Below are 10981 nucleotides of genomic sequence, written 5' to 3'. Positions count from 1 at the left end.
TAGCTCTGGGGAGAGTCAAACTGGATTCCATAGGGAAAGCCTGCAAATCACTTCTATTTTAGCAAGGAGAAAACAGAATCTCCATCCAGCAGGGTCCACCCCTCTCTCTTTCTCCCTCTCCTCTCTCTCTATCTCTCTTTCCCTCCCCCCCTTTCCTCTCTCCCTCTCTCCCCTTCCCCCCACCCTCTCTGGTGTATCTGTCTACGGCAACCAGCGTCCTCCTCATCTACACGCAAAGGAAAGAAACATCTTTGGTTGGGAGAGAAGGAGGAAAAAAAAAGAGAGAGAGAGGAAAAAACTTGCCTGGTTGTGGAAAATGACACTTGAAGTAGCAAAGCCGGCAGCGCGAGTTGAGTCTATTGTTTCTTAAATTGCCATCAGGGTTTTTTTTTTTTTTTTTTTTTTTTTTTTTTCTTCCTGCTTCTTCAAGTGAAGGGTACCTCTACAAAAGGAAACTCCAGCCCCTCCTGTCCTCCACCGGCCTGTGATCATTACAAAAAAAAAAAAAAAAAAGCAAAAAAAAAAAAAAAAAGCACCCAAACCAAAAATCAACCAACCAAACAACCCCCAACAGCCAAGCATACATCTCTAATTTTATTATTTTGGTCTTTTCGTTGGATTTTCCCTTTCTTCTTTTTTTGGGGTTATCGCTCAGTTTTGAGCAGAGGTTTACATTTTTTAAAAATTTGCTTTCCAGCCCGCCTTGATCTTCTAAGTGCGAGTTCATCGTCTGAGAAAAAAAAAAATCTCTGGTTGGCGTTTTTGTTTCTTTTCTTTTTCTTTCTTTTCTTTCCTTTTTTTTTTTTTTTTTTTAATTTTTTTCAAGGGGGAGGAGATTTTCCACAAGAAAAGGTTGTTTTCATGTTTGGGATTCAGGAAAGCATCCAACGGAGTGGAAGCAGCATGAAGGAAGAGCCGCTGGGCAGCGGCATGAACGCGGTGCGGACGTGGATGCAGGGAGCCGGGGTGCTGGACGCCAACACGGCGGCGCAGAGGTGGGTACTGCGCGGGGACCGCGGCCGAGGTGAGCCGCGAGCGGGAGAGCCGGGAGGCGGAGGCGGCAGCGGCTGCCGCGGGGCCGGGCCGCGGGGTGAGTCCGCAGCCGCTGCGCTCCGCTCTCCGCCGGGGCTCCGCGCTCCCCAGCCGCTCTGCCTTCGTCGCCTGCGGCCGGAGGACCTGGAGCTGTCTGCGAGGAGCCCACGCTTTGCCAGCACTTTCCCCTGCCTCGTCTGTGACTGTTTTCATTTTGTTTTAACCCAGAAGAGGCGTCTCAACACAGCATGTTGGAGATCTGTGTTTTATGTTTTTATGTGATTGCTCTTTCTTTTCCGGCCGTCTTTTCTTCTTTCCCTTCGCTCTTCCTTTCCCTCTTTTCTTTTTTCTTTCTTTCTTTCTCTTTCTTTCTTTCTTTTTTCTTTTTCTTTCTTTTTTTCTTTCCTTCTTTTCTTTTTTCTTTTTCTTTCTCTTTCCTCTTCCTGCCTTTTTTTCTTTCTTCCTTCTTTCCTTTCTGCCCCCCTTTATTTTCTTCTCTTCTCCTTCCTCTTCCTTTCTTTCCCTCTTCCCTCCTTCCATTTCTTTCGTTCTTCCTTCTTTCCTGTCTCTCTTCCTGCCTTCTTTTCTTTCTTCTTTCTTTCATTTCCTTCTCTCATTTCTTTCCCCCACCTTCCCTTAATTTCTCCCTCATCCTTTTCCTTCCTCCCTTCCTCTCTCCATTTTCTTTCTCTTCTTTCTTCAGCTTCCCTCCTTTCTCCTCTTTCTCCTTTCCTTACCTCTCTGGCTTTCCTGTTTTTTCGTCCCATTTCTCCCCTGAGTCTTCTCTTATTTCTCCTATCTCGTTCTCCTTCCCTCCCTCTCTGTCTTTCAGTTTTTTCTTAGTCTACCGGTAGAATAGCAACTCCCAACTTTAATTCTGATATCTCCCAAAAGTCTTCTCCACCCCCTGTCACCATGGCCCCTTCCAGCCCCTCTCTCACTCGCAGCTCCCTAGACACTAGCCTGTGTGGCCTGGAGGCATTGCCCTTGGAGGTTGACCTGAGGGAACTTTCCTGGGCACACCCAAGGCCCTTTCCCAGGCTCCTGGTCCCAAGTGAGAAATGGCCTTTTTCCCCCCATTAAGCCACCAGCTGAGCTTGAGACAGTGGGAGATCTGGTGGCCCCAGGCCCTATCGGACTCAGAGTGCGGAAGGGGAAGAAGGAAGATGACTAGTTACATCATCTCCAGCTTCCCTGGGCTGGGGACAAGTGTCCCCGACACTGTTCCCATCCCCACTGAGTATTAGGATGGGGGTGGGTGGTAGTGAGAGTGAATTGGGTAACTGGGCTGGAAGTGAAAGTGTGTGCGCGGGGCGCTCGTGTGTGTTCTTGTATGTGTATGTGTGTGCCTGTGCGCGCTTGTGTTGGGCAGGTCCGGCTGTCAGTGGCCGCCTGGCGCCCCAGGCGCTCCAGCCTCCCGTCGCCGGCCGGCGCAATGAGCCAGCAGCCCTGGCCTTTAGGATTTCTGAAATGAGTGTGAGGATTTCTGCGGAACAGCGAAACTTTGTTAGGACAGGTCTTTAAGAAAACACCCCTCTTCCCTTTTTCACAGCGACCACCCGCGACAGTTCTGAGCCCCGCCCTCGGACCCTTCTCCACATGCTTTTTGGTGGTGGGGGGATGTGGCCTCCCAAGGCCGGGCACTCGCAGCTGGCCAGAGCTTGAGGGGTTCCTGGAGGGTGGCTGCTGCGGCGAGACGCCGAGCGTGTTTTCCATCCATTCCCACCTGCCCTGCTAGCTGAGACGTGAGATTCGAGGGGTGCCGGAATATAACTGTGGGTTCTACTCCGCGAAGGTGGGTTCACTTCATCCACCGCCACTTTTCTTTCTCCCCACGCAGTGCGTGTCAGGTAGGAGTAAATGCTTATAGCGTTTCATCTCGCGCGCAAAACCCAAACAAAACTTTCACACCTCTTCAGCGAGTTCTGAGGACGCACCCGTCCTTGGCGGAGAGGACGAGGACATGAGGGGACATGTGTGTCCCGTTGTCAGCTGGGTCTATGTCGCCTGAAGGGGCGTGAAGAGCGCCCACTGGATGTTTTGGGGGAAGAGGAGGTGGGTGTTTGAGGGTTCGAGTGTGTGTACAGGGTGACAAGGGGCGCGGGTCGGCGTCCGGTTTAGCCATCTAACTTTGCGTCTTTGGCCGCAGCGGGGTGGGTCTGGCCCGGGCTCACTTTGAGAAGCAGCCGCCTTCCAATCTGCGGAAATCCAACTTCTTCCACTTCGTCCTGGCCCTCTACGACAGACAGGGCCAGCCCGTGGAGATCGAGAGGACAGCGTTTGTGGGGTTCGTGGAGAAGGAAAAAGTAAGTGGGCGCAGCGCTGTCGCCCCTCGTCCCCGGCTCGGCTCGGGAGCAGGCCCGGGAGCCTTGGGCAGCGCGCCCCTCCTTGAGTGCAAAGCATCCATAACACTCTTCTATGTGGGGGTCCCCCAAGCCACTTCCCATCCCAGACGAACCCAGGGTCCTGGTCCACTGGCTCCTTCTCCAGAAAAGTTCGAACGGAGCCCCCAGAGCTAGAGAGAGGCAAGCCTGGCTCTACAATCCACAGCCAAGGGCACCCGGAATGAACCCGCCCTCCACTACCAGATTACGCACCGCCTGCCTCTGGTGGCCGGGGCACGAGCCCCTAGGCCCTGGAAAGAGGATCGCCTGTGTGCGCCCGACGGAATACTCTTTTGGGAGAGAGGGAGCAGTCAGGAACGGGGGGCGGAGGAGGGATCACAATTGGCCACAATTTCTGCTGCTACCGTGGCTGCCTGGCTCGCCAGCGGGGGTCCCGGCTTGGGGAAAGTTGCCTCGAAAGTTGGTCCACTCGCTCACGCAGACCTCTCTCCTGCATCTCTTGTGTCTTTGCGTCCTGATGCAACCCAGGAAGCCAACAGCGAAAAGACCAATAACGGAATTCACTACCGGCTTCAGCTTCTCTACAGCAATGGTGAGGCCCGGGTCGGGTCTATGCCCTCACCCTGGGGCTCCGGGTCTGGGCAGGGGGCGCAGGGAGCTCCAGGTGGACGAAATCCTCCAGCGAAGGTCAGTCATACGCTTTATTTGAGGTGAACCAGCCTCTCCTAAATTTCGCCCCAGGAGGTTTCACCTGAGGAGGCTCCGAGTGGCCCAAGAGCCTTATCGGTCTCGCGTTTACCTGGGGCCAGGTGTAGTGCCTCATCCCTCCCTGAGCCACTTTCATTCTTCCTCCCCTTCCTGAGGCCTGTTCCTTTGGCTTGGCCCAGGCTGCAGGCCCATGGCCCCTTGGGCTTAGGGGCTGAAGGGTCATGGCCTTGAAGGCTGCGTGCGAGAGCAGAGGGACTCTTGCCGTGAGAACAGACAAGTCGGGGTACCCCCATCCCAGTCCCAGCTGCAGAACTTGGCGTCTGGCTTCCAGGAGCGCTAAGGCAAGGCCAGCAGCACCTCTCTGGACACTGGGGAAGGGAGATCGTGGCTGTATTTTCCAGGACAGTGGGAGTTCCAATCAGCCTTGGAGCCCCTTTCGTGATATGTGTGTGGGGGTTTTGTTGTTATTTTTTGTTGTTGTTAATTATTGTCCACCCACCCTCCGTCGCCTCTCACTTAATTCTCCTCCCTTCCCCCATTTCCAACCCTAGGGATAAGGACGGAGCAGGATTTCTACGTGCGCCTCATTGACTCCATGACAAAACAAGTAAGTTTCTTGATTTTGGGCCACTGGGGTCTCTATGTCACAAAATTCAGGGCAGTCAAGAAGCTAGTTGCTCCACCGCAGGTGGGCTGGGACTCTAACTCTAAAAGCCAGCGAGGGCGGCTCAGACCAAACTTGCACGGCCTTCCAGTGTCCATTCATGCGCTTGCACCGCCGCGTGGGGATGAGGGCTCGACGGCGCCGTCCCTCCAAGGGAACTCGGGCCTTGTGAATTAAGACTGCAGGGTGCTGAGTGGCGAGAAAAAGGGCTGAATTTCCTCTGACCCGGCCAGGGAGCCCCGAAGGGCTCAAAGGTGCCCAGGGACCCTGGTGCGGAGTGGGCTGAACCTTTGAAACCCAAGCAAGCCAGGCCTCCCCGGGAAGCAGAGGGGAGAGGGGCTGAGGGGGCGGAGGAGGGGTGGCAGAGGCGGCTTCCCCAGGAATGATGAGATGGGCTGAGAGCGCAGATGACCATTCTGCAGATTTGTTTTCAAAGGGAATGATGGTGAAGGTAGTGTTGAAAGAGGGAGCGACAATTGTTAGAGGATATTTTGCAAAAACCCTCCTGCTTTTGCCTCCAAGTTTGGCAGGAAGCCAGGCAGCATGAGTGAGCTTGTGGTCTTAAAGGTACATAGACGGCATTTTCTTAAGCTCCCAACACGCGGGTGTCAAGCAGTATACATTAAGGTTGAGTTATGGTTTAAAAGATACAATTATGAGCCGAGTCAGAAAAGAGGCCTGACGTTTTAATGAGGCACAGGAGCTTTTTCCCCTTCTTCTTAATTTTAAGAAAAAGTTTAGTTTCAGAATTAAGTAGCTGGTTAGGTAGTTGGAGGAGTTAGTAGCAGAAAAAAGAAGACAGCTTTATTGGGTGGGGGAAAGAAATTAGAACAAAGAAAAAAGTTATCCATTGTGTACTAACCAGCAATTTAGCAAGAGGATTAAAATTTATTTACTTGATTGTGATTTTAGAATGTTTCCTTTAAAATAAGAGAAATGATTTTCTTTCATAGATATTGGCTGAGAAAGTTTCAAATTAGGGTATATATGCATATTTAAAAATTATTTTTAGATACACCACGGCTTAAATATGTGGTAGAAATGTCACATTAATAAGCTGTTGGGCATTTTAAAAATCTGATCTTCAAGAACCAATTTATTAACAGCTATTTTTGATGATCACTTTCATATTTCGATATGACACAAGTAGAAAGCAAGAGTATGAAATCTATTTTTTAAAATAAAAATAAATATTGATTGAAATATATTTCATGTTATTTGCCTAAAATATTTGGCTTTCTTAAAAATCTGTTTATTTCTCAGTTGATTGCTCAGAGTAAATCACCATTTATAATTTTTGGTCTTGGTTTTATTTTCTTTAATGGATTTAATCATTGCATAGGATAATTCCCTTTCATTTGGACACTGCGTTTTTTTTTTTTTTTTTTTTTTGCCTTCCAAGGCAGAAACACAAAAGCCTGATTTTTAATAACTTTTTTTTCTTTTGCGATGTCAAAATAAAAATGTCTTAAGTGGAGTTTTGTTTTCAAAAATTGCCTTTGATACCCTGGATATCCTTTCCTGCCATTCTCATTACAGGAAAAAAAAAAAAAAAAAAGTTGGGAGGGAGAGGGGGAAAGTAGGAACTCTAAGACATACTCTATGTGTATTTATTAGGATTTACTTTCTAAAAGATAAAAAGCACACATACACAAATCAGTACATAAGGCCTGTCTGCTTGTGCAACATTGACCAATGAAATATTAAATTATAGGTAGCACTATGAAATGAACAATTGTAAGAAGCACAGAATTAAGACATGTTTGAAGTGATTAATCGCTCTCTGAATTAAACCTCCTCAAAATTTTATTTTAAGTCTCTCTAGTCAAAAAGTGCCACTACTAATTGATTTTCCCATTATGGGATGAACTTACCTTATACTCATATAAAAATGGGGGGAGAATCATCTTTTGATATTTTTAAAGCAATACATCAAATATCATTTTACTAACAAGGTCATAGAGCTTAAGAAAAACTGCAGCTTAAGGCATTCTTTGACCACTTGGTGTCATAAATTCTATCAGGAAAGAGGGAGGAAGAGAGAGAGAAAGAGAGAGAGAGGAATAAGAACAAGATTAGTTTTATTTTCGATAATAGCACTTATGAGAAAGTCATTTGCCATAATATGACATCTCAGTAAAAGTCAAAATTATAAATGCATGCAATGATATTGGTGGGGAGTGGCCTGAGAAAAGGTTGAATAATTATCTAAGTCTAAAAAATATCAGGAAAAGGAATATTTCAAAGCTTACCTGTGTACTTTCATAATAATTGTTTAAATAACCACCTCTCTGTAGCTTTCACTTTGAAAGGCGGTTCCTAGTCATTATCCAATTGCTTGTTCTTTGATTATGTGCTGCAAGAGTTTTGGAAGTAGGTTAGCTTCTTGTCTACAGGGTTAATACAATGGCCTCCAAAAAGCAGATAGATGAGCGTGAAGAAGCTTAACTTTCCCTAGGTGTGACATAAAAATAATTGATATTTAGCCTTAATGAGTAAAACAGTGAATTTTCATCTAGCTTGAAATTATTCTATCATAATTAAATACCAAGTCTCATTTAAAATTTCTTGAATCTTTGATTTTAGTTTAATATACAGTGGCTCGTTAAATCAGATGTAAGTCTTGATATAAACTGATGGATTAAATGATTACATTTTTTTCCTGTGAAATTCTTCCTCATACATTATGGATTTTGATAATTATTTAGAGTACAGAATGAAACACTTCTGGTCTGATAAGTTCTGATAACATCATCAATTGTGGAAGGAATACCTAGCCACTGTTCAGGTGTCTTTTCTTAGCTGCCTGTTTATTATAGCATTTTTCCTATCAGAGATGCAGCTTTATGTGAGGGATGTCATATTCTTGACTAGAAAGTGGGGTTAAAACTCAAAAGGAATTTTGGGCAAGCAAAATTTAAAACTATTTTTGCATTCTACATTTCCATAAACTGTTCTTGATCTTGGGTGGAATTAGCAGCATTGAGATAAAAAAGAAATGTACTCAATCAACCAAGATGTGTTGGTATGACACAGTATTTCACACCTTTTCAAAGTGTCTCATTAGACTATTTTGGGTAATGACTCTTAATTTTTGGACTCTACCAGGAAAGATGAAGCTTCATTAGAAATGAATATATAAGAATCTGAGATCCCTTATCCCTATGCCTTCATTGTAAAGCACACAGGATATAATATTTTAAAAATTCACCCACCAACTAGAAAATAAGAGGCTTGCTTTTGGGAAGGGTTGTTCAAAACCAAGTTTAGCTGGACTAAAAATAGTTTGTTTTCGTGTCATTACTGTTTTTGGTATTCCATTAGTGAGCATGCAGAATGCCCTGTAGGACCCAGAAGTTTATGGCTGCTGCATCCAGAAACAATATCTACTGCAGAAGCTCAGATGAATCCAGTGGGGGAGGTCTGAGGTTTAGTGGGCATCCTTTCAGATTTTCATGTAGTATTTGAAATATGATTACATTCTGTGATTGCTATAGTGAGTTATATATCTTTAAATAGTTTTTTTTAAGTTTAGCTTATCTCCCCTCTTACCATCTTGCTTTAAAAGAGTGATATTTTATAATTCAAAGAAAAGATACCAAATTGTATTAAGTTATCAAAACAAAACACTCTTCCCCTAAACAAAAGCCTGCTTGAGAAGCAGGAAATCGTAGTCACATAATCCTTGTATGTATGGATTTGAAAGTAGGTGATGTAGTGAGGAGACCGTGAAAAGGTTCCCAGGACAGTGGGGGGTCCAAGGTACAATCATCAGAAATGCTATCAGGTTTCTCTTCCCAGCTAGACTTCTTGATATATTTGTTTTGATCTTCCCCATACTTTAAGCTATTGATGCAAGTGTATTTTTTTCCTATTGATTGTTTCATTATATCCTGCCATGGCTACATAGATTTGATTAACAACCCTTTCAGTTCATGGTTCTTCATTGGTAGATAAACACATTTTCAGTATATCAATAAGTTCCCAAGGAATTCACTAGGCCAGCAGAGAGGTTCTTTCATATATTTGGGGAAATAAACAAACAAAAAAGGACACAGCAAGTTTATAGTCAGAGGCCATATTTCAGCAGCTTTCTCTCTCCTTTGGTAACATGTCAAAAATGCAGGTGATTTAAATTTCCTTGCACATAGAGGAATGAAGAAGTTTGGAATTTTTATGCATGATCAGGACCTGTGTTTGGGAAAATGTAAACTCATCACAGTGGAAAATGTGTTGTTTGGAGTCTGGGGGTGAAAACAAAGCTGATGGTTTTGGAGAGATTGCCGGAGCCAGATGGCCTAGTACTTCCCCAGTCTGGCGGGCCAACTGCTCCCTCCTGGATAATATACAGCCATTTGTTCGGGGATATTTACGCTAGAGCTGTTTCCATGTGAATATTTGAACAGCATTAAAAACGAACATATTAGTAGAGATGCATTTATTGAACTCATATGACTGTACAGATAGTCTGTTCTCTCTGTCTTATATTGCTGAGAGCGATGAAGGAGTGTTTGGATATTGGTGAATTGTCTACATAGTTGTTGAGCAAGAATGATCTGGTTTTAGTGAGCAATTAAAATACATCAATGTTTGGAATCAGACTACTGGAAATAATGTTAGCACCTACCTTGAAGCTCCGTTGTGAGAATTAAATAACTTCATACATGTTAAGAACTTAGAACAGCGACTGGTACAAATTAAGTGCTTAATAAATTAGATGCTTTTATTATTATTATTATTATTATTACCCCATTGGGTTGACAAAGCCAATTGTATTTACTAATATAGGTGTAAATGTAGTTACCATAGAAGTGACATATCTTTTATTTGTGCTAGAAAAAGAAATACAATATGGGATTCTTAGAGTGATTTAGTTTTTTTATGGTGTTTGAATAATATAAGGGGTTTTAGCTCTTTGAGACATAAAAGATGCATTCTAAAGCTAACTGCTTTTGGTACACATTCTCTTTTTATTCAGGGCTGTGATATAACTGAACAGCATACTGAATCTGATATCATTTCTTCGCAACTTTCCTAATTCACTTCTGAAAACGGGCCTGCTTAGCTGCTGAGCTGAAATTACGTCTTTGTAATTTGTTCACCAGTAGCCAAGCTGCTAATTGAAGCAAAATTATTTTTTTATTTTATTCCACTACTAATGTTGGATTGCTGTTTGACACGTTGTTTATGAAATGTCAGATTTGTAGTGTTTCCTTTGGCATGGTTTAATTTTTAACTAGTGTGCCTTCACCTACTGGAAATTTCTAAGACCAGATTAGCTAGCACCTTTTTTTTTTTTTTTTAATGACAAGTAGTAGAACTTGGTGGTTGAATGTAATGATTATTATTATAGTGTGTTGATATTGTAGGTGTGCATATCATTTTTTGATTAGCTCAATTCTTGGTAATTTGCTGCCAAAGGCTTGTTGACAGTTTGCATTCAGAAGACATTTCACTTTTGGTTACAGCAGGTACTTTGTACATTCATGAACTTATTCTCTTAGGTGACAAAGTAGGTTTGGCTTTTTATTTTGTAAGGGGAAAAAGGAGTAACATATTTTCAAGGTACAGTTTTGATTTAAATAGAAAATTAGAAGTCTTTGTTAGTTACTGATAACCTTTCTTTTCCCTCCCTCCAATCCTTTCTTCCTACCTTCCTCTCTTTTTCTTAATTTCTTTTCCTTCCTTTCCTTCCTTCCTTTTTCTTTTCTTTTCTTCTTTCTTTCTTTCCTTCCTTCTTTCTTTCTTCTTTTCTTTTCTTTTTTCTTTTTCCTCTTTCTCTTCTTCAACTAATGATGATAAGTTTCCTTTTGTTTGCTTATAAATCAAGAAAGGTTCCTAATGAAAATATTTTGTTTCTAAAAATCCTTTGGATTTTGCTGAACCAAAGTCAAAAGTATTCTCTTCACCGCCTTTATTTTGTCGTGGAACACAAAGAGTTAAAACTATTAGAAAAGTAAACACAGAAAAACCATGTTCAATTCTCTGTATTTCCTTTGGCATCCTATTGAAGTGTGATCCTGGTGTATATTCGCTGTGTATTTTTTCATTTTACTGTGTGGTCTTTACCCATAGTAAGTTTCAATTAACTTTTAAGACCTAGCAGTATTTAAGAAAAGCTAGAATGAACTATGCTTCACAGTATGTCTTTCAAAACAGTGGCAACTCAGGCAGGTTTTTGTATATTGATTGATTGGTTGATTTTCAAAGATATTACAGGTTACTTTATAAT

At 43.3% G+C, this 10981-nt stretch overlaps 1 protein-coding gene across 12 annotated transcripts in view; it reads left to right on the top strand.

The window, feature by feature from the left end:
* Position 1: 1 nt before the first annotated feature.
* The window catches only part of EBF1 (EBF transcription factor 1), a 402659-nt gene continuing 391679 nt past the window's right edge, over positions 2-10981 (top strand). For 7 of the 12 annotated variants that reach the window (XM_019028343.4, XM_055387312.2, XM_004042915.5 and 4 more), the window contains exons 1-4: positions 13-995; positions 3182-3338; positions 3906-3969; positions 4637-4692. In XM_019028343.4, the coding sequence (XP_018883888.1) occupies positions 862-995; positions 3182-3338; positions 3906-3969; positions 4637-4692 (411 nt within the window). In that variant the 5' untranslated portion in view covers positions 13-861. Of the gene's footprint in view, positions 996-1050; positions 3088-3181; positions 3339-3905; positions 3970-4636; positions 4693-10981 lie in introns of those variants that run through there. The other 5 variants (XM_004042913.5, XM_055387316.2, XM_063706906.1 and 2 more) reach the window with 5 other exon arrangements.

This window comes from Gorilla gorilla, chromosome 4, assembly GCF_029281585.2.
Source record: "Gorilla gorilla gorilla isolate KB3781 chromosome 4, NHGRI_mGorGor1-v2.1_pri, whole genome shotgun sequence".
Taxonomy (NCBI): Eukaryota; Metazoa; Chordata; class Mammalia; order Primates; family Hominidae; genus Gorilla; species Gorilla gorilla.
This window is presented reverse-complemented; position numbering and strand designations above follow the sequence as displayed.